General features: G+C 34.5%; 1 protein-coding gene across 1 annotated transcript in view; it reads right to left on the reverse strand.

The window, feature by feature from the left end:
• fstl5 (follistatin-like 5) overlaps positions 1 to 25,344 on the reverse strand; it is a 343,175-nt gene that overhangs the window by 128,483 nt on the left and 189,348 nt on the right. The window contains 2 exon segments of the mRNA XM_056472163.1: positions 13,832 to 13,952; positions 24,652 to 24,848. Coding sequence (XP_056328138.1) covers positions 13,832 to 13,952; positions 24,652 to 24,848 — 318 coding nt within the window.

Consider the following 25,344-nt stretch of genomic DNA (forward strand, 5'->3'; position numbering starts at 1 on the left):
TGTGATTGTATAATAAAATGTACTTCTGAAAGTTAAATAAATAAATAAACAAATAAAAACAATAACAACAACAACAACAGCAACAATGAAAATACAATAAAATAAAATTAGTTGTTTCCTCATGAGTTTAATTTTAGCTGCGGCTACAGTTTCACATGCTCTCTGTGTCTTGATCTAGAGTAGATTTAATCAACTAAAATCTGATGAAATTTAGTCGACTAAAACAAGACTAAAAGGTACATTATTCAGAAGACTAAAATATTACTGAAACTAAAATGCAATTTTAGTCAAATTACTAAAACTAAATCAAAATTTGCTGTCAAAATTAACACTGCCTCCTAGCTGTGCCCAGGACCAATCGAAAGCTCACAGGGCGTTGAGCTTTTGCTGTGGCTGCACATAAATTGTGGAATGGGCTGCCTCTGTATATTAGACAAGCCTCTTCTGTTACTGTTTTTAAATCTCTTTTAAATCTCTTCTTAAAACTAGTTCAATTTAGCTTTTAGCACAGCGTGCAGATGTTGACATTTTATGTTTAATTATTTGTATTTTAAAGTACAGTTGAAGTCAGAATTAGCCCCCCTGTTTGTCCCCCCCCCCCCCCCCCCCCAATTTCTGTTTAATGGAGAAAAGATTTTTTCAACACATTTCTAAACATTAATTTTCTTTTCAGCTTAGTCCCTTTATTAATTCGGGGTCGCCACAGTGGAATGAACCACCAACTTATCCAACACATGTTTTACGCAGTGGATGCCCTTCCAGCCGCAACCCATCACTGGGAAACACTCATACACACTCATACACTACGGACAATTTAGCCTACCCAATTCACCTATACCACATGTCTTTGGACTTGTGGGGGAAACCAAAGCATCCGGAGCAAACCCGCGCCAACATGGGGAGAACATGCAAACTCCGCACAGAAACACCAACTGACCCAGGCGAGGCTCGAACCAGCGACCTTCTTGCTTCTGGCTAATAATTTTGACCTTAAAATGGATTTTAAAAAATTAAAAACTGCTTTGATTCTAGCCGTAATAAAACAAATAAGACTTTCTCTAGAAGAAAAAATATTATCAGACATACTGTGAAAATTTCCTTGCTCTGTTAAACATAATCTGGGAAATATTTTAAAAAGAAAATAAAATTTAATGTAATTTGTAATTTATTAATTTAACAGGGACAATGCTCATTAATAAACAGTAAGACTGTAAATAAGCCAGAGTTAGCCACGGGGGCTAATTTTCATCTGTTGCCCCCTGCCAGATTTTAAAAGGCAACCTAAAATCAAAAACACATGATCACACATACAGAAACAGTAAAATTACAAAAGACAACAGTATAAAACATGTAATAAGAATTTCTTAAAATGTTAGACAGAAGAATTACACATGATTACAAACTTGATTTGCTTTTAGCCATTTCTTTAACTTATATTTAAAAGTTGAATAATTTGTAACACCCCTTAACTCAATAGGAAGTCTGTTCCAAAAATGACTGGCTCTAACTGAGAAGACTGATTGTGCAAAAGTTGTACGTCTGAACTGCACAGCACAGTCTCCCCTGATAACAGACCGTGTTGCTCGACCATTATTGTTCTTGTGTGTTACAAACTCACATAATGGGGGTGGAGCATGTCCATTTAAAATCTTAAAAATCATACAAGCATCATCCAGATATGTCATATTATCAAAGCTCAATAAATAATGTTTTTGTATTATATTACAATGATGATACCTAACAGACTTCTGATCAAGTACTTTAAGTGCCTGTTTATAAAGTGATTCAACTGATTTTAAAACCTGATGGTGGGCTACTAATTCTGACTTCAACTGTATATTACTTTTGTATACTATAATAAATGAATGCATGCGTGAATGAATGAATGAATAAATGAATGAATAAATAAATAAATAAATAAATAAATCCAAAGTTGGGCTAATAATTCTGACTTCAACTGTATGCGTTGTGCTTTGTTTTACTCTTTATTGTTAGCACTTTGATCAACTGTGTTGTTTTAACGTGCATTATAAGTAAAATTGAACTGAATGCTATTCTTTAAAGATTTCAAAATTAAAAATTAAGTTATATTTCATAAGAGTAGTGTACCTTTACTCCCAAGATCACGATCACACACAAATAAATCTGAGTTAATAAAGTGAAATAAAAAAAGATGAATTATTCATGTTGAAACCCCAGACAATAAATCATGTTATCTAGCCAGTTTCAGCTGCAAACAGACAAAGCCGGAGCAAATGTCACAGTGAGTGATGGAGAAACACAGCAGCTTGACTTCTGACTTCTGCCCTGATCACACTTACAGCGATTATAAAACTGCAGGTCACTGGATTATTGACCGGCTTCTGTAATACATTATTGATGTGCTGTATAATTGAGGGACTGCAAATAGAACTGTAAATTACTTATAAAAAAATACATCAGGCAGTTTTCTTGCAAAGGGGAAAGTATTTATGTCTAAATTGCAATGCTGAATAGTGTACAACAAATTGTCATAAGATTAACTAGTTTCATTCAACGCATGAATTCAAACAATTTATGATCTGGTGTATTTGCATCTGTACTCTATTACTGTATGTGGGCTGAAATAAGTGATGATGAATGATGAAATTGCTCACAGTAAAATGTCTCTATTATGACTAATATCTGACAGATCACTGCCTTTTACTCATATTGTACAGTAAATGGTCATGTTGTGTCCTATACATTAAAGCTGCACTTGCTTCAACTGAACTTTTTGGAAACGCTCATATTAAATTGATGATTTTGACTTGTTTTAATGCTATGGTATACACTACCTGACAAAAGTCTTGTCAATTCCAGTTGTAAGAGCAACAAATAATAACTTGACTTCTGGTTGATCATTGGGAAAAGTGTCAAAGGTCGATTAATCAGATGAATCATCTGTTGAACTGCATTCCAATCATCACAAATACTGCAGAAGACCTACTGGAACCCACATGGACCCAAGATTCTCACAGAAATCAGTCAAGTTTGGTGAAGGAAAAATCATGGTTTGGAGTTACATTCAGTATGTGGGCATGCGAGAAATCTGCGGAGTGGATGGCAACATCAACAGTCATAGGTATCAAGACATTTGTGCTGCACATTACCTTACAAACCACGTGAGAGGGCAGTTACTTCAGCAGGATAGCGCTCCTTGTAATGCTGCGTTCACACCAGACGCGGTGTGAAAGTCAATGCAAAGATGTGAATAGGCATTCTGCGAATGACATGAATGATTCACACCGTGTTAACCAATTAGGAGCTTTCTCTTGTAGGGGCGTGATTATGATGCAGCGCCTGTTGTTAGTGTCCTGGAAGAAAATCCTCCTGCCGACACTGGACAACAGTTCATCAAACTGGGCTCAGTCGGAAGCACCGCTGAAAGCTTCCATCATCCAGGTATAGTTTCTGGAGGAGTTTATGAGCTCACAGACCTCTCAGAATGGATCTAGTGGACTCAGACACGGCTCCAAATGAATCTACGCTGTTTTTCAGCCTTCATAAAGCACATAAACACAGCTATTCTCTCAATAAAATCAATGTTAGCCATTTAGCAACGAAGCTAGAGTCACCACACAGACAGAAGTTCTGCCTATGACGCGAATCAGTGTCTATTGTGATGTGAATTTGACGCCCGAATGAAGTGGATTTGACGTGCGAATGAAGCGAGTAAACTCAAACTGTTCACGCAGAAGATACAGGGTACCATTGTGCAAGTATAATAGATATAAATGTTCTTTTATTCCTTTTTTAATTAAATTGATTAATGAGCTAGTAGGGTAGGACAGTCAAAGATCAAGATAACTGGATTGGTTGTCATAACAGAGGGCAGTGCGGGCACATTGTATTTTATTTTTATTATATTTTTTTATTATTTATTATTTTATGGAATCGTATTTATATTAGGAGGTATTTTAGGATAAGATATTTAATGTGTATGTATGCTATATGTTGTCTTGTTGGTGTCTATGTACAGCAAAACCTTTTTTCTAAAACAAATTTTTCCTACGGGAGACAATAAATTTAACCTTGACCTTGACCTTTTTCACTCGTATCGCATCTGGTGTGAATACAGCATCATTCTTCAGCCTCCACATCCAAGTTCCTAAAAGCAAAGAAGGTCAAGGTGCTCCAGGACTGGCCAGCTATGAACCAGATATGAACATTATTGAGCATGTCTGGGCTAAGATGAAGAAGGCATTGAAGATGAATCCAAAAAATCTTGATGAACTTTGGGAGTCCTGCAAAAACGCTTTCTTTGCCATTCCAGATTAGGGATGTCCCAATCCGATATTGATTTTGGAAATATGTTCGATATCAGTCCAAAAATGTAAATCAGACTGCGTTAAAAAATCTCCGATATAAGCAGTCCGATGCGCTCTAAACTCCGTTACAGCTATTCTATCCAGCAGCGTCCACAGCAGCCAGCGTGCAAAGCCTACGTGATCACAACACTGCTTGCTAGCAAAGTCCCTTTAAGATTTAACCTGCTCTTCACACTAAGTTATGGTGTATTACGACAGAAATCTATTGTGACGGTAGCGCACGCTGACGCGATCAACGACGACACACGTCAAGCGATCTTTACATGGTTTCGCATACGCTGCTAATTAAAGAGCCCATATTATGGGTTTTTGAAAATGCCCTTCCATGTAGTGTGTCACACAGCTCTAAGTGAAGTGAAATATCCAGCTAAGGCTTAAATCTGTAAGTGTACAGTGTTTAAAACTATTGATTCATCTATAAAAGAGTCGACTCATAGTGCTTCAAACGAGTCGCCTTGATAACGAGTCATTAGGTGTTTCGCGATGACGCAGCCACGAAACACAAGCCTCGCCAGTAGTTACGCGCGCAAACCAGGGAGATTTGAAACCTGCGGCCCCGCCCACTAACACAGAAAAAACACTAGACACACACACACAGACGCCGCAGGTCGAATGAAGTCACGCTGCGCTCAGATGGATAATATTGACAGTCTCTACCCAAAGATGAGTTGTTAACCTGGTACAGTACACGCGGTTACTCTTTATATTCTCTTATCACATGTAAGCCACGTTAAAAACGCGACGCGTGCCGCTTTGTTTACGGATTTAACGTTAAAGGCTTTTGTGAGCTAGCGTTCCACTGCCGTTTGTCGTTGCTATGGCGATCGATCGTAAGCTAGGAGACTTGTGTCACTTTCCCTAGTTCTTCTGAGGAGCGTTGTGTGTGTGTGTGAGAGAGAGAGATAGAGAGAGAGAGAGACTCGCGTCGCTTTCCCTAGTTCTTCTGAGGAGCGTTGTGTGTGTGTGTGTGAGAGAGAGAGAGAGAGACTCGCGTCGCTTTCCCTAGTTTTTCTGAGGAGCGTTGTGTGTGTGTGTGTGTGTGTGTGTGTGTGAGAGAGAGAGAGAGAGAGAGAGAGAGAGAGAGAGACTCGCGTCGCTTTCCCTAGTTCTTCTGAGGAGCGTTGTGTGTGTGTGTGTGTGTGAGAGGGAGAGGGAGAGAGAGAGAGAGAGAGAGACTCGCGTCGATCTCCCCAGTTCTTCTGAGGAGGGTTGTGTGTGTGTGTGTGAAAAAAGCCTTACACTATGAAGCGCGTGTGCACTGTGACTACTTTTATATAGTTGATTACCAGCTGGGCATTTCACTCTGTCTCGTGCTGAAGCCTGTCACTGTCGACCAATCGCAGCAGGCTGTCATCGGTCCAATCAGCGCAGATTAGCTTCGTGCTGAGGAGGGGGTTGGGAACAAATGAATCGCTGAACGATTCATATGGGAGTCGTTGGGATAATTAGGTAAAAATAAATGCAGGTTATAAGACCATCAAAGTGTTTTATGACCTTGCATGCATATTAGACTGTTGTTGGAGACCCTTACAACCTAAATATGACCCTATTTCATGTATAATATGGGCTCTTTAATGCAAGGCATCGAATGGCGACGTAGCACACATCGTGCGAGCCTCATTTAAAGCGTTTACAATTCGGTCAGGGCATATTCAGGTTCATCCAGTGTGATACCCAATTCAACACCAGCGCTTCCTACACATAAGACTTTACCTCAGCGGCCCGGTTCTGTGTGCGTGGGAAACTTGAGTACTCCGCCACAGACTCGGATGCTCTGCTGCTGCAGACCCACAGAGACGCGCTGGACATCTGTTCTGACTTTGGTAATAGCATTGAGAAGAGCACGAGGACACGCGGAGAAGAAAAGCCTTTTACTAAATAGACTGATCCAGCTCATTATTTAGGGTGACAATACATCCTCTTTTCCCGGACATGTCCTCTATTTGAGACTTAAAAATGCATTCAGCCAGGATTTCGAAATCGCCTAACATGTCCCGGATTCTGCTTTCGTTTTCTATAGCTGTCATGTAAAAGGTGTTAAATGCTAAACATTTTGTTAGTTTAATTGTCTGTTAAATTAGAATAAAAAATCATTTTGTTGTTGAGGGCCTTTACAGTTTAAAAGATAGAATAGTATTAGTTTGAAGGAGAAGGAAAATTCAGTTAGAGGCATTCCCATATTTAACTCTTGTTTAAAAAGCCCAGAAAGATAAAGTGCTCTGATAAGCTTTGCACATGAGTTTGCAGTTCTGTCTATTGCATTGTCGTACTTTTCCCATGTGGAAAGTAGGGTGGAATCTGTGCAATATATTAAGCAAATGAAATGAATTTTGATAAATAAAATTATTCTTAAAAGTCACATTATTGTATGTGCTGTGGAGAAAAGGTGTGTTTCAATATAGCTACTGCAAGTATATTTATGTTAAAGATAATATGTATAAAATATGTATAAAATAATGTTATAAAATTAATAATGTTTTGTTTGGGAACATTAATACAACCATAATCTTCTTATGATACAAAAACAGATCTGATCATGTAAATGTTTGCACTAACCATACTGCACACTTTTATTAATTTAACAATAACTTATAACAATAACTCCTTATTTCTGCTCCCCAGTGTGAAAGATATTTTTCAGCTCGAAACAGAAAAAGCTGTGCGTGAAATTGAAACTTTAGACACTCAACCTTTAGCAGCTGATGGTAAAAATAAATAACTGAAGCTACCTTTAATTAGTATTTTGCACTTTAAAAAATATATTTTTGTATATTCAGTTGATATTTTTCAGGGTCTTAATATTTATTCTTTAATTCTTTTTATATATTCTTATGTAAAAGGTTCACATTTATGCAACCAACAGTTAATAAATTGGTCGTTGTTTTCCATACTCATTGTTGCTGACTTTTATTCTCAGTTTGATCTAGCCGTTCATACATTCCACTCAATGAAATAGGTAAAAGTAAAGTATTCATGATTTATGCTGATTATTGTATCGGATTTGTATCGGTATCGGTTCATACTGAAGGCTACAATATCGGTATCATATCGGAAGTTAAAACGTTGTATCGGGACATCCCTATTGCAGAGATGTATGGATGCAGTCCTCCGATCACATGGAAGTCATGCACAATATTAATTTTTTTCCACTGCAGCATGACTTTATATTCTATACTGGACATTATTTCTGTTAAGTGACAAGACTTTAGTCTAATCAAAGTCAGAGCTTACTGTCCTAATGAAACAATTAAAAATCAAGGCCTGATCATATTTTATTTTGGTAAAATAAGCATAATCTAGAGGCTTTTGCTTTTCATTTAAGCCATTTCTAATACCAAATGATCAACTAGAAGTCAAGTTATTAATTGTTGTTCCTAAAACTTGGAAAGGTGAAAAGACTTGTCAGGTAGTGTACTGTATATAGCTGTCACAATGCACAGGCTGTGATAAGATGTAATGATGTTTATATTGCACTGTAGTGTGATTTATGAACAGCTTTCCTCATGGGAATAAAAATAACACCCTCACAAGGTCAAAATTTACTGGTATTGATATACATGTTGCTACACTTGTGGACACACACACACACACTTTTATGCAGTGTCAGTCTTTTCCACTATCTTGCATCTCTATGTGATGCTGTGAATCGCTGCGAGTGTGAACAACTCTTTACACAAAATCAATGAACAGAATCAATGACTGCAGAAGCAAACTGAGAAAACTTATTGAGAAAATATATTACAACAGGAGTCCATGCGACAAAAAAAAGCAAGAAACATACATCAGCAAGTAAACTGCACAACGAAGGTCAATCCATCTAAACACCTTCACATATTCACAGTTTCATCCTGATATCTAAAGAGAAGCGCACAGCATGAGCTCTAAACAAACAACGTCTATAAAGCAATAGTCCTCAAACTTTTACACAAAACATTTGTTCAAAGTGTCAGCGGCTGAAAAGAGCAGGTGTCTCTGAAGACGTCTGACAAAACGTCTCTTGTCTGTTTCATGTGTGAGTTTAAAAGAAAAGCGTAATGCATTTTTTGGGGTTTGCCTGTAGGGCTTTTCCCCATCTTTCCTGAACTCCCGCTGAGATCTTTGGAATGGCGCGAGGGCAAATCTAGACGACTAAAACTTCTGCTTCCCCTTCAGAAAAGCTGCTTTATGCTCAGAAGCTTGCTGTATAAACAGTGGGATTCTTACATTAAAAAAGTGCTTCATGCATTATTGTAAAGAATTTTTTATCCCTTCAGCAAACGCATGTTAAATGTGTCGGTCCTTGCTGAATGTCAGAGAAAATTGAGCCAAATTGAAATGTCAGAGGAAGATGAGACTAAAAAGCAAAATGAGGCCGAGCAGACAGGCTGAACGTCGGTGTAAAAGGTTGGAATAGACAGCTATTTTCCTCATTTAGGCTGTGAGTCTTTTCGCTATGACTGCTTTCTTGTGGCATGAGAGACGTCTGAGCCATCCTGAGGGAGACTGCATTTTAGAACCGAGAATTCAAGGCTTTTATCTATATCGGGAACACTCGCTTAATTTGTATTGGGATAGGCATTTCACAAAATGTTTCTCTAAGAGCTAAAGAACTGACTCTAGCAGCAAAATTACTAAATATATATATTTTTATTTTTTCATTTTGCATGGCTTTTGTTTTTTATGTATTTCTTTCTATTTTTTAACAAATGTCTGTAGGACAAAGACAAAGGACAAACATAATGTTTTCAAACATAATGGTAACACAATAACTGTTGATTGATTGATTGGTTGGTTGGTTGGTTGGTTTTTTGGTTGGTTGGTTGATTGACTGATTGATTTGGTTGTTTGACTGAATAACATGTTTGTTTGGTTGGTTTATTGATTGATTGATTGGTTGTTTTACTGATTGAATGGTTGGTTGATTTATTGATTGATTGGTTGGTTGGTTGATTGGTTAATTGACTGGTTGGTTGGTTGATTTATTGATTAATTGATTGGAAGGTTGGTTGGTTGGTTGGTTTGTTGATAGATAGATAGATAGATAGATAGATGGATAGATGGATAGATAGATAGATAGATAGATAGATAGATAGATAGATAGATAGATAGATAGATAGATAGATAGATAGATAGATAGATAGATAGATAGATAGATAGATAGATAGATTGATTGATTGATTGATTGATTGATTGATTGATTGATTGATTGGTGGATTGATTGATTGGTTGGTTGGTTGGTAGGTTGATTTTAAATGGAATTTGCCCATATTTTACCCCTTTTTCTTAAGTATATAAGATGTTCAGACTAACAATAATTTATATATATATAAAAAAAACAAAAAAAACACTATTTAAGCAACAAAATACTCTTTAATTGCCATTTTAAATCTTTACACTTTTTCAAACCACTGTTTAATCGCATTTGCCTATTGGGATAGGCATTTCACAAAATGTTTCTCTAAGAGCTTAGAAATTGACTCTAGCAGCAAAAACATATATAGTTTCTCAAAGAGCTTAGAAATTGGCGTTAGCAGCAAAATTACAATATATATATATATATATTTTGCATGGCTTTTGTTCTTTTATGTAATTCTCTATGCTGGTTGGTTGGCTGGTTGGTGGATGGGTGGGTTGGTTGGTTGGTGGATGGGTGGGTGGGTTGGTTGGTGGGTGGGTTGGTTGGTGGGTGGGTTTGTTGGTTGGTTTGTTGGTCGGTCGGTGGGTTGGTTGATTTTTAATTGAAATTATACAATTTTTACTCTTTTTTTTTTTATTAAAAATCTAAATATTTTTCATATCTATTTTTCACATCTTACCATATTTCACAGAAGAACAATAATTCCTATACAAAGCAATGAGATACTTATTAATTAACATTTAAAATTCTTACACATTTTTAAACCACCATGTCTACCCATTTGTCAGGGAGATTTGTAAATAATACCAACAATATATTAAGATTTAGCTTGATAACCTTTTCTTTGTAATTATTTAACAGGCATATTCTGTATATTTCAGTTTATTTATTTTTTGCATTAAATGTATTTATATAAGTTTGATACATGTTATATGTTTTGCTTATTGATGATGGAGCATCATATTTTGACCTTTTCCTTACAAAAGTAAATAAGCTGTTTTAACGTTTTCTATTGATATGAAATATAATGTGATGCAGACATATACATAATATATACATAAATAGTTCAAAAATTTCAAAGTCAGTACAAGTTTTTTTGTACAGTCATATTTTAATCATATCGGATGCATTAAATTAATCAAAAGAAACATCAGAATTTGTTAAGAAAAATCCTATTTTGAATAAATGTTGTTTTTTTTATTTCTCTTAACAACAAATCCTGAAATAAGCGTATCATGGTTTCCAAAAATATTATGAAGCACAGAAAAGATGATAATGATTCTCAATATCACTGTTTTTATGGTATTTTTGATGAAATGAAAGCAGCCTTGTTGAGCATAAGAGAATCTCACCGACCTAATTTGTGTGTCGCACATGAAAAAATACACTTCTATAAAGTATACACATACAAAAAATAATACCAAAAGACCATCTGAGTTCAGTAAGGTCAGTCTTATTAACTTTTTTTCAACATAAAACATCTTTCATCAAGCTTGAACAGCATGCAGTCTGAGCGTCATCCTCTTTAAAAGTACAACTTAGTTTTCAGGCTGACACAAATGCTCGATAACAAATGTTTCTCGCATCTCGAGTCATGCAGTTAATTAGAACCCCTCAGTTTCTCTTCAGCAAGTCCGTTAATGAGAGCACAAAAGAGAGAAATCTTACTCTGGCCGTCACTGTTCACTGGCTTACTGAAAAATATGAGTGTGGATTTCAATTAGAGCTTAATTAGGATCCATTCACCTTTACGGTGACCGCGAGATCTGACTCTCTAACGGCGGGTTGTCAGAGTCACAGTCCATTTCAGAGGCCGCTGACCCTGCGGAACCGGCTAATGGAGAAATGTAACTTCATTACATGACATGCCAATAGTGTGAACTTTCCATGAAAACCACGGCTGGCATCCAAGAAGCAGTTCTGGATAAGATGTAGCAGTTTATAGGAGATCTGAAGGATTTTTTATTATGCTTGGTTCTGATTAGTTATCATTTTTTGACCAAAATTCCATGATATGTGTCCGCACTGTAAAAAACAATCACAACAAAAGATCTCCTTTTTCTTTTAAATATAAAGTCAATTAAAATTTATATGTCAAAATTAATATGTTTCATACTGCAATGTGGGTGAGTAAATATGATAGCCCAAAAATCTGACTGAAATCACAGACTAAATCACAGTGTCTCAACTTTACTTCATGTCAATATTTCCATTATATACCATCAGAATCAGAACAATGATTCAATAGAGTCACTTGAATTAGCATTTTAAGCAAATTGCACTGAACGAATGATATACACAAAAAACCAGGCTGTGGATTAAATAATAATACTAACAATACTGTACTAATACTAATAATACTAATGTAACAATACTAATGTAACAATACTACTAATACTAACAATACAATTTCTAACATGGACTGATTGTTTTGATTCGCAAGACCTTAGGGTGCCATTAGGAACCATGACTATTGATTTGGACTCATTTGAATGTGTTTATTTTTAATCTAAAAATCTGTCACCATTCACTGCCATTATACGAATCCCCAAAAACCACACATTCAGCTCATTCATGTTCTACTGAAGACAAAAAAATCACCTACATTGAAATAAACGGTTCATTGAATTTACTAAATTTTAAGGTATAGTAAGGGGTTGTGAAAAGTTTATATGGTTTGAATTAAACAAACAAACTGAGTAATGTACAACTTAATTTATTAAATTCAGCTGAAACAAAGTTTGCAAACACTTATCTTAAAAAATTTTAGTAAATTTGGTAAATTCAATGAATCGTTTTTAAACGAGCAGAAAATGTAAATTTTTGCATGAACTATCCCTTTAACTAATACTGAATCACTCATGTCAACACAGGCTCATTCTGAAAACGTACCACTATATTCATTTTCTGGGGAGCGCCAAATACATCCTAGGAGGTAAATTTTTTTGTAGTTTTTGTTGGCCGCTGTGTACGCTTTTTCAGATATCAAATTTCTCACACCAGTGCCATTCGTGCATGCTGTTCTCGTTTAAATCCACCAGAGGCCGCTGCTGACTGACTGACTGACTGATCGACTGACCCACCCTCCTCCTTCTCTAAACCCAACCAATGGGGTATATGCCGAAGCATGCTAATAGGACTTTTAATTTGCCAGTAACTTGGGTTGATCGTTTCCGGTGAAGTGTATGCCAATGCAAATTCAGCGCGTTTAAGGTCTGTTTTCTTTAAAAATCAGCGATCTCCACTGGCTGAGTGATATCCGATATAAAGTGGGTCTCAGATTGTACAAGAAGAACTGCATTAAATAACATTTTTCCTCACCATGTCTTTATAAAATGAGCATTTATTTTACCCCAGTATAATCAAGGAGATTCTGCGCTAGCCTGCCGATTCTGACGGGCATGTGCGAGCAAACGGCTTTTTGTCTCGTTTTACGCTTGAGCAACTAAATGAATGCCAAAGTCTGTTTAACTGATTGTATTTGAATTACATTACAACATCAATGCTGTAAAAGGAACCGTATAAAATGGAAATAAACTCACAATAACAGGTGACCGGAAGTTTATCAGCATGGGAAACACACTAGCTCGGCATATACCCTACTGTAATTTCAAAAGGACCAATTGACCAGCGCCCACCCCATTCCCTAAACCCAACCGATAGTGTTTTCAAAAGCAATCTAGGAAAAGAAAAGCCCTCGCCTGATTTTTACCATATTTTCACCCTGTTTTTTACTTTTTATATCTTGTTTTTTGGCTTCTGTTTTTGTCGTACCAGCTTTCTGGAACCGTTCTTCACCAGACTCAAATCCCTTCATCATGGTCAACTTTGCTCTACATCTCAAGTCTGCCAGCGTACATACCGAGCTACTGAACAAACTGGTAACAGCCAGAAAGCTGTCCATATGGAGGTAAGCAGTCAGCTGGTAAGTGCAAAAAGGAACAGCGTCATATCGTAGCATTTGTTTTAAAGCTGAAAGGCAGCCATAAGTTCTTCTGGCTACATAATTCGCAATCTCCAGAAATGTATATCGGGCTGTGTTTTCAGAATGAGCCTATGTTGCATTATCTACCTTAACCAGCCAAGGTATATTGAGAAGGTATCAGCAAAGTAAACCAATAAGCAAACTAGAATAAACTAATAAACATCTAAATGAAGAAGAAACTGATCAAGCCTGAAACCAAGACTGAAAATTTGTATCTTCACTGGAAAAAAAGTAGCAATTATCCATTTTGCTATCACAAAAAATGACACAGAAAATCAGTGTCACGGTTTCTAAAAGCGCATTGCTCAGACACAGCTAATTACGCGGAATAAAACATCTCAGTTTTGCTCACTTTCACCACTTAAATGCCACTTTACTCACCAAAAGCTGCATAAAACTCGTCTTTAGTGAGGTGTTCGTCGTCGTTGATGTCATTGTATTTGAAGAGGTCGAACAGCGTGCATTCGGACACCGTCCTGCTCAAACCTTCCTGCTTGATGACCTGCAAAACAAGGCATTAAAGTTAGTTCACTAAAAAATGTTAATTTACTCACCATTGACTCTCTCATCTTATCTTCATGAGTTTCTTTTGTTGAACACAAAACATGACATTTTGAATAAAGCTGAAAACCTGTAACCACTGACTTCCATAGTAGAAAAACAACCATAATACTTCAGTTCAGGTTACAATTTACGATATTAACAAATCATTAAATTACACCTACTACCACTCCCAGTTTTCCAGTAGTCTCCCGCCGTTTGGTATTTGGGAAACTTTTTGGGGGGAAAAACACATTTGGGAAAACACTTTTTTTTCCTTCCCTTGATTTTATTTTATTTTAATTTCTATCTAAATTATTTGATTTCTTTATTTTACATTTGCTAAGCCTATTGTGACTCGTTGTGTGTGTATATATATGTACAATAGATGAGTGAACATATAATGGAACTTTTATCTACTTGTATTGTATGTATGTATATATCATGACATGATGTGAAACAGATTAAACATGGGCATAACATTGTATAGAAAGGGTGCAGTGGGGCGGGGGGCTCTGTTGGAGCAAAGACAATTAGTCTCTGTTTTTCAAATACTTTTGAAATTGATGTTTTATTGACCAAAATGTTAATAAAAAGATTTGAACAAAAACATATTTAATTAATAAATCTAACTTTTTGTAACATACTTATTGCAATAAACAGTATTTTATGTGCCTATTTCCTTTTAGTAAAGAAGTAATATGTATAGTTGTGCATTTAAACTTCTTATGCATCAAATAGGCTCTCCAAACTTTTTCTTGAGACATGTTAAATGACTCTTCCATCATTTGCAATGTTTCTAAACTGCATTGTCAATCATTTTTCTTACCATTTTTAAAAAATCTATTTTATCTGTTTTGCTCTGTAAAGCTGCCGCTGGCCATGACATATCCACAATAAATGGTTAAAAGAGACATGTTTAAGGGATTATATGCAACATTCTTTATTTATCATCTTAGGTAAGGTGAGATTCTCCACTTAAGTATCATACTTAGAGTGAAAATGTGCTTTAAACATTATAAAGCTTTAAGCATCAGAAGGTACTCGGTATTGGAGATCAACATGACAAGGAATTGGTACCCGTATCGGCTGCAAAAATCCTGATTGGAGCATCTCTTTAAATAGTTCTCAATAACTTCCAGCCACAGCTGTATCTCTTCTATCAACAACTGATTTGAATGGGGTACTAATAAATAATAAATTGCTAATGAACTGTTTATTAATAGTTAGTAAGGTAGAAGTTGGGTTTATGTTTTGAGTAGGATTAGGGATGCAGGATAAGATCCTACTTTATGAGTGCTAATGAACAGTTGATATTTAAATGAAAAAACATTTATAATACATATATATATATACATATATATATACATATATATATATATATATACATATATATATATATATAATATTTAGAAAAACAAAAAATAAAATGAATAAACATTACTAATGCTTTGCTTCTTAGACTTTACACACCTGAAACTTGTCTATAACACTTATTCACTGCTGCTCTTATAGTTGTGTAAATTGCTTCCTTGTCCTCATTTGTAAGTCGCTTTGGATAAAAGCATCTGCTAAATGACTAAATGTAAATGATAGGCAAGTAATATGCATGTAGTTAATAGCATGGATTGTGACCTAAACTAAAGTGGAGGTCAATGGTTACCGATATTCGGCATTTTTAAAAATATATACTGTTTGGCGTTTAACAAGCAAGAAAGTCGTTCAAATTAAGTAAAGGATAAGTAAATGATGACTGAATTTTTTTTTTTTTTTTGGTCCCTTTAAAGACATTAAAGCAGTGTCTACTGTATGATGCATTAAAAATGGCATTAATGCACTTTCTGCAGTGAACGTTGCTGAGGGTAATCCTAATAAATGCTTTTGTTCCAATTCAAGGACATGTCTGTTTACACAATTTGTGGTGCCATCTTGGGTCTCCACATGACGTCTGATGTAAAATCTCCATCCTGAAGCAAAAAAAGCACTGCTCTTGTGTACTGTCCTGAATAATTAAAGATGCCATTCCTATATCTGCATCAGACAATCGCGGATCCTGGCGGCTGGCAAACATCCAGAACCGAGCAAGATTTTATAACAGCCGGATGCTGGAAAAACATGAGGGATTACTGTAAAACGGTCTATCATACATTCATCCATGCCAGAAATATCTGATGGTAATTACAGTTAGTGAAAAGAAAGCTGGAGGGATTGTTGATAATGAATGTGAGGGGTTAGATCCGCCTCGGATTACGGTTAAGATTTTGAAAATGCCTTGAGGATTTTGTTGAACAGTCATAATTAATTTGGCAGCTAATTGGCAATAGCTTACTGAAATTGACAAACTCTGAAAAAATGGATAATGTATTATACTTGGAGAACGTCAACAGCATATTTTCTGTTAAATTTAAGCTTGATTAACAAATAACAATGATTATATATTGCACAGTGCCAAACTGTAAATTGTAAACTGTAAATTGTACATACTAAAATATTATCTACTGCCATCATGGCAAAGAAAAAAATAAATCAGATGAGTTATTAAAACTATCATGTTTAGAAATGTGTTGAAAAAACACATTTCTCTCCGTTAAACATAAATTGGAGAAAAATAAATAAATAGGGAGGCTAATAATACTGACTTCAACTTTATGTATACAACAAGGAAAATAAGTATTGAACATGTCATGCTTTTTTCCTGGGAATAATATTTCTTAAGGAGCTGTTGACGTGGAATTGAACCAGATTTTAGTAAAAACCCAAACAATACAAATATAAAAATATAACAAACTAATACATCTGAAAAATAAGTTCTGTGGAATAATGGAATGACACAAGGAGAAAGTACTGAACTACTGAAGTCTAATTAATACTTTATATAACAGGCTTTTTTGGTGATGGCAGCTTAAATTCGCCTCTTATATGACGAATGAAGTCACATCCATTACTCAGGTGTGAGTTTTTTCACAGACTTTAACAGGGTACAAAAATCTTGGTGGTTTTGTGGGTGTTGTTTATCAAATCTGAGCTTTATTTTTAAATTTCTATTGGATTCAGATCAGGTGATTGGCTAGGCCATTCCACAGCTTGATTTTCTTTCTCTGAAAGCATTTGAGAGTCGCCTTTGCTGTGTTTTGGATCATCATCTTGCTGAAATGTCCACCCTAGTTTCATCTTCATCATCCTGCTAATGTAGATGTTGGAGTGATGCAGCTGATATTCATTTACACTGAGGAAGGGTTGCATATGAACTACTGAGAGATTTCAGCTGCTGTCTGGGCTTTCACTGTCTTTCTACACCTCCCTTTCTTCATCTGTTCAATATTTTTTCAATGTGTAATTTCATTTTCTTATGCGTAACTTAATTTGTAAACTAATTAGTTTTGTTTTCTTTGCAGATATGGATTTCTTTGGCTGTTACCAACATCCGGTAAAAATTTCAAGTCAATGGCACCTTTAGAAATATGTTTTCTGAGAAAAATGGTGAGGTGTTCAATACTTATTTAGCCTGCTGTACATAATATTTACATAAAATGCCATGGTAAAAAAATAATAACCCTGGTAATAAATTGACAGTATTTTCTATTCCAATGCATGTTCTGTAAATAGAAACTGCACTGGTAATTTTCTGCCCGGACATTACTTTTTTCTTGTGTACAAGATTTATGACATCTAGCGCTAAGACTGACCTGAACTGACTTTACAAACTTAAACCAGACCTGTGTGTTCAAATTCAATCCTGTCCTTTTATTATCTGCCACAAACACTAATCCTCTTAGGGAGACTTGATAGCGGCGCAGGAACTGACTGGCAACCTTCACTTTGACCTCTTTTGCTATGCAGGCACGATTTAGCATTTGCTTCAACAACAAAAACAAACAAGCAAGTGCACTTTCAGATGCTTACGTTTGTGGATGTGCCACTGTGATCTGCATTGCCCCTCGCTACAGGGGATGAGAGCAACGTTTTCCATAATGAACGATTCTACATGTCCCATCCACCGTGCTAAATGAAATCTCAGAACAGCTTCAGGCATGTTCTTATTCTTCCACTTTTACACATAAGCACTTCGAGATGCACCAAATAACTGGGGAAAGCTACTTCTGGAGGAAAAGTTTTAGCATTGTTCATTTACAGATGCACTCTTTTATTTAATTTAGAGATGCACATATTAAAGTGTGTGTTAAAGATTTATATATATAGTGTTTTATATCAAGTAATGTGTGATTTATATATACATAACCTATTTTAAACCTATTATAAACTACAGTACAATTATTATTTTTGACTACACCTAAAAATAAAAATGTCCCTAAGGGAAAAAAAAAATTAATTCAAGATTTGCAAATAAATAAATAAATAAAAATAATAAATAAATAAATATTAAATAAATAAATAAATAAATAAAACAAATAAATAAAAATAACAAATAAATAAAATAAATTAAAAAAAAACTAATAAAAAATACATAAAACAGACAAATAAATATATAATAAAATTTAAAAATAAATAAATAGATAAAACAAACAAATAAATAAATAAATAAATATAATTATCAAATAAATAATTAATTAAATAAATAAATGAATAAACAAATATAATAGATAAATAATAATAAAATAAATAAATAGATTAAACAAATAAATAAATAAATAGATAGATAGATAGATAGATAAATAAATAAATAAATAAATAAATAAATAAATAAATAAATAAATAAATAAATAAATAAATAAATAAATAAATACATACTGTAGTGCATTTAGTTATTGCTCAGCAGGCACACAACCTCATAAGACGTTAATATTAGGTTAGATTTAGGTCGGGATGTCGGGTGACCAAAATTCAAATCTAGCCAACGTTAGTTCGATGTCCAATAACAACTTCAAATGACGTTGATATTTGGTTGATTTTAAGTTGTGTAAGAAAGTGACCAAAATCCAATGTCGAGCCAACATCTTAAACCATCATGTCATATTGATGTCCCATACTGATATTTTTTTTTTTGTCAGGTATGGCAAACAAAATCCAACATCTGATAAACGTCATCATGGTAACGTCCACACAATGTCAAGCTGTAACGGCATTAGACGTTGATATTTGGTTGATTTTTAGTTGTGTTGGACATTGATGTAGGCCTGACATTGGGTTATGACATCAACCTGATTTTCATTTCCAAACAAAATGCAATGTCAATCTGACATCATGTTGACATCTAGTGCCTGCTGGGCTATTTCGGTCATCATATAGTAAACATCCGTCATCTTTTCATCAGTGACATGCATCTAAACAGTCTCTGGGTCAAAGCATGTAAAGATTTTGGACATCATCTTGGACACTTTTAATGCTTCCAAACAGTTTGCTGCAGTTATAAAGCGCCCATGTCTTGAGGTAGTTCATTATGATGCGATTTATCTTCTATGTGTGATTTGATTGGACAGGAATCACATAACTATTATTTCTTGTCTATGGGGATTAAAAAATCAAAGTAGTGACTGTAGGTTAAAGGAAAGTAGTGGAGTAAAAGTAAAATTCCTGAGGAAAACTACTTGATAATTTGAGTATTTGTAATGTGTTACTTTACACCACTGTTAATAATGCATTAGTAGGCCCAGACGGAATCTGCGCGCGCAGAATTCTGCAGATTTTCCGCAGATTTTAGCCCATCATTAATTCTGTTTATTCACTTGAGTAAATATGTGTAAATCTATATTTATTCAGTTTTTTTTAATTAATTACAGTAATATTAATGACTAATATGAAAATATTCATCTGATTTATGTACAATGCAGTTTGAACAGTAATATTTTCTGTCTTTTAGTAGATATATTATATGAGAGACTTGCTTTGTTTACCAAATAAAGTGTTAAAAATATATTATTTTTTATTTCACATATGAAATTTTTAGTTATGATACTCCCAAAATAACTCCGGAGAAATCCACTGATTTTTACCAAAATTCTTCACAGAAATAGCAAAAAACGTCCGTAGATTCCGTCTGGCCCTATGCATTAGTTAATGTTGAACTATGAATGCTCTAAAAGATTATTCATACTTAGTTAATGTTAGTAAATACATTAACTATTGGACCATTATTCTAAAGTGCAACTAGGCTTGTGCCGGTATTCGGTAATGCGATAAATCACAGTAATGAATATGCACAATATTGTTATCGCGGGCACTTCAAAATACCGTGAAAAATAATAGATCAGAATTTATATTCTTAGAACGCGCCTTTGATTATTTTCCATCAACCGCTTGAAGAAACACTGCGTATATGCTGCGCAGAACTGATGCGCACTCTGATGTAAACAATCCCCACATGTAGAAGCACTGTGTGCACACAGCGCGCGCCGCCGCTGCCACCGCACTATAATCCTCACACGAAGAAGAAGCATGGCGGAAGGAGGAACGCTGCCGACAATTTATCCCCCTTCAGCTTATTTTCCATCAACCGCTTGAAGAAACACTGCGTATATGCTGCGCAGAACTGATGCGCACTCTGATGTAAACAATCCCCGCATGTAGAAGCACTGTGTGCACACAGCGCGCGCCGCTGCTGCCACCGCACTATAATCCTCACACGAAGAAGAAGCATGGCAGAAGGAGGAAAGCTGCCGACAATTTATCCCCCTTCAAAAAAAAAGTCAGAGGTTTGGAAATATTTTGGGTTCCAAAAAAATGCAGAGGGATTGCTGATCGAAGACGGTTTCCCTTTGCACATTCACTTTGATATAATTGCTCAAGTTTACTTTTATATTGTGTATTGTTTTATTTATATTTATTTGTATTTAAATGTTTGAAGTACTTTTAGTTAATTAAAAAGTTATTAAAGTTACTAAGTTGACGAAACTGAAGTTTTTTGTGTTTTTTTACCTGTTTCTCTAGTAAAATTACAATATCGTGATAATACCGTATACCGTGATAAAAGCTCAATCAATTAATCGCAGCATGAAAATGTGATACCGGCACATGCCTAAGTGCAACCAAAAAAATCGAACTCAACAAGTCTGGAAATGTTCATATTTTGGATTATGCCAGGTGTACAGGTAGAGCTGTGTGAGCAGAATACTGACCGAGTTTAATTGCTCTATTAGAGGCGAGTGTTTTGATTTCGCTGCAAGGCATTTCTCTATACGTTCCCATTCCTCAATCACCTTTTCGACCTGTACGAGCTTCATGTCAAGAGGCCAAGCTTTTGTATTCAGGGCCGATCTGAATTTTTAGTTTTTTTAAAACATTGTCTTCAATCTGCCACGCATGAAAAGAGATCTGTGCTCCTTCCACCGAGAATGAAGAAATATGCAAATGACATGAAAATATTGCACAATAAAATTGAAATGGCTCACGCCTGTAACCGAGAGTGAAAAGTGCGTTCAGAGTTTTCTCTCTGGAGAAATATGAATAAATTCATATTTTGCTCATTTTGCTATGCATCGTATATCTCTGTGGACAGGTGTAATCTTTCTGCCGCAGGCCAAGATAAAGCACAGCTGACCTGGGATCAGTCTATGAGCGAGTTATTAAAAAAAACGACAAGCTCGCATGCTCATTTGCTGTTTCAAATTAATGCAATGAAAAGTGGGTAAAAGCAATCCCCAGCCATATCAGAGATTTAGGCTTTAGATACAGTAAATCAAACAGCATGCATTCAGATACTGGCTTTTGATTGAACTGTGTGATTTATTTCTTTCTTCCTTTCTTTCTTACTAATATTAAAGCAAAGTCCATCTAAAAAAGTCAACTCTGTGCTTATGTTGTTTCAAAACTAATTTTTCTATATAGAAATCAGTGAAAATATTGTAGAGGAAAGAAGGTTTTTGAGATCTTTCATCAAGGAAAGCCTTTTTTTGACAGTAAAACAGACTAAAAGCTTGGAAATTTGCTTTTTGATCTTTATTATGCGTCTGTGTTTTACCTTTTTGCACTCGACAGTTACACAAGCCATGTTCATTAACACAATCCTGCCATTAAAAGTGTGACAAAATGTTAAATATGTTTTATGTTACTATAATAGATATAGCAGAGTTCAGAATAACCTGAATATAAACAATCCCAAATGTGTAATGAGGGTTAATTCAGCACAATTTCAAAAGGATATTCAATATATCCTAAATGTTGTTAATAATATTTACAATGGTATACTTTATTTGATTTTGTGCTATTTTAGCGTGATTTTGTTTGCAAGGTATATGTGTGAAAAAAAAACAACGTATGTTTAATATTTTTATTAATCAATTTTTATTTTATTTTATTTATTTAATTTTATTTCCTAGTTTAATTTATCTTTTATTTTTATTTTATTTTGTTTGTAAGGTAAGTGTGTAAAAATACTTTATTTTATTTTATTTTATTTAAAAAAAAATTATTTTAATTGAATTGAAATGAATTTATTTATTTTATTTTCGTGTGATTTTGTTTGTAAGGCAAGTGTGTGAAAAATACTTGTTTAATATTTTTATTTTATTTTTATTTATTTTATTTATTTATTTATTTATTTATTTATTTATTTATTTATTTATTTATTTATTTATTTATTTATTTATTTATTTATTTATTTATTTATATTTAATGTAAATTTAATTTAATGTAAAAATGTAAAAATAATTTAAAATATCCCAATGATTTTTTTGCAAGGCGTATGTGTGAAAAATTATGTATGTTTTATTATTATTATTATTATTATTTTCTTCTTTTTTATTCATGCATTCATTTTATTTTATTTTCGGCTTAGTCCCTTTATTAATCTAGGTTCACCACAGCGGAATGAATTGCCAACTGATCGAGCATCTGTTTTACGTAGCGGATGCCCTTCCAGTTGCAACCCATTGCTGGGAAACACCCGTACACTCTCATTCCCACTCATGCACTATGGCCAATTTAGCTTACCCAATTCACCTATACCACATGTCTTTGGACTGTGGGGGAAACTAGAGCATCCGGAAGAAACCCACGGCAACATAGGTAGGACATGCAAACTCCACACAGAAATGCCACTTGACCCAGCCGAGGCTCGAAGCAGCGACCTTCTTGCTGTGAGGCGACATCGCTACCCACTGCGCCATCGTGCTGCCTTATTTAACATTATTATAAATATTTTATTTATTTTTATTTCATTTTATTGTGAAAAAAATCTGAAATATCCTAATGTAGGATAATAAATACTTGTTTTATTAATTTAATTTTATTTTTTTTTCACGTTTAAGTGTGATTTTGTTTGCAAAGCAAGTGTGTGAAAAAATATGTTTAAAAGTTTTACTTATTTATTTTATTATTATTATTATTTATTTTTTTTTATTTAATTTAATTTATTTAATTAAATTAAATTTTATTTATTAAATTTTATTTTAGTGTGATTTTGTTTGCAAGGCAAGTGTGTAAAAATACTTATGTTTAATATATATATTTTTTTATTTGATTTATTTTTTAATTTCAATTTTAATTAATTAAATTAAATTAAATTAAATTAAATTAAATTAAATTAAATTAAATTAAATTAAATTAAATTAAATTAAATTAAATTAAATTAAATTTAATTTAATTTAATTTAATTTAATTTAATTTAATTTAATTTAATCAGAACTATCAGACATTTGCCAATGCTTTTATTTGCAAGTCATAAAAATCATGCATTAATTATTAACACTGGCTACGCAGTGGTGCAGTAGGTAGTGCTGTCGCCTCACAGCAAGAAAGTCACTGGATTGAGCCTCGGCTGAGTCAGTTAGCGTTTCTGTGTGGAGTTTGCATGTTCTTCCTGGGTTTCCCCCACAGTCCAAAGACATGCAGTACAGGTGAATTGGGTAGGCTAAATTGTCCGTAGTGTATGAATGTGAGTGAGTGTGCATGGATGTTTCCCAGAGATGGGCTGCAGCTGGAAGTGCATTACGCTGTGGCGACCCCAGATTAATAAAAGGACTAAGCCGAAAAGAAAATGAATGAATAATTATTAACAAAGCTCAATATGACAAGGGACATCTCACTCAACCATCACAAAACATCAGGATCTTTATGCATCCTCATAGTTTGACTCTATAAACGTCGGTTTTTCCATTTTATTTGAAACTGACTGTTGCTTTAGATAAAAATCAACATGTCAGATGCATTTAAAAAAGGTCAAAAACAGATGGCACATAATTGCAATGCCTATCAAACGAGTTAAAAAAGTAGAATTTGTCAATGACACACTCAGCAGTCACGCTTCATTGCTGAATAAATCAGCGTTTTGAACAAACAGGTTGAGTTAATGATACAATTTCTCAATCAACATTCATATTTCATTTCTGAATCAGTGATTTGTAAGAATTGAGTTAATGATTCATTGACTTACTAAACAGCAACTTGATTCACTACCAAACGAATCAGTTTTGAATGAATCATTGAATTACTGATTCAAATACTCACTCAACAGTAATAGCGAAGTGAACAAATCAGTTAAATTAATGCTACTTGTGCCATCTTTTAGTGAAACTACCCAGTCAAATGACATCAAATAAAACACCAAGAAAGCAAATTGATGAACATCTAACACTGGCATCAAAAACACATCAAAAATGTATTACAGGACAGTCAAATAATCAATATTTTAGGTGTTTTTTTGACACCAATGTGAGATGCGATGCCTATTAAATGCGTTTGATTTGATGGCTATAGTTCAGTGTTACCTGTGAAAGCTCGCTGCTGTCAACTTTTCCATCGCCGTCTGCATCAAAGCGCTTAAACATCATGTCCACCAGATGTTTCCTAGCAGCCATATCCATCTCGTGGCTGCCTTGGTTAGCGGCGGTCAAGTACCTCTGAGCATGTATGTCCAACATCTTGCTCTTCAATTTTTTATAATCTCCCAGACGGCAGTTGTCATCTATGAAGAGAGGAAGAGAAACGCTGGTCAGTTCTGTGTGTGTGTGGACATGAATTCGCTGGTCTGCAACATTATTAATGCATCAATGCTGCGCCGATATGAAGTCTTTTTTACTAATGGTGGTGTAAGGAATCAGACAGGTCTGCTATTTAAATAAATAATGTGAATTTGCATGCTTTGTGGATCTCACATTTTGACTCAGAAAAACTTGAGGATTTTTGGTAGGCAAGAAGGTAATTATAGTGTATTTGAGGATTGTATTTATCATTATGCATTGAGCATCAAACCCTTAACCTGTTTTTTTATTGTTTTTTAGATGCATGATTTACAAAATACAGGATTGAAAAATGATAATGAATACCACAGTGTAGGTGTTAAAAGTCATTTTAAACAAAACTGCATTCTTGCCTGTAACATAATAACCAGACAAAAAACAAGCAAACAAAACAATGCACCAATAAACCACATATGTAAAATATAAATATATAATACATTG

The sequence above is a fragment of the Danio aesculapii genome, chromosome 14 (genome assembly GCF_903798145.1).
Source record: "Danio aesculapii chromosome 14, fDanAes4.1, whole genome shotgun sequence".
Taxonomy (NCBI): Eukaryota; Metazoa; Chordata; class Actinopteri; order Cypriniformes; family Danionidae; genus Danio; species Danio aesculapii.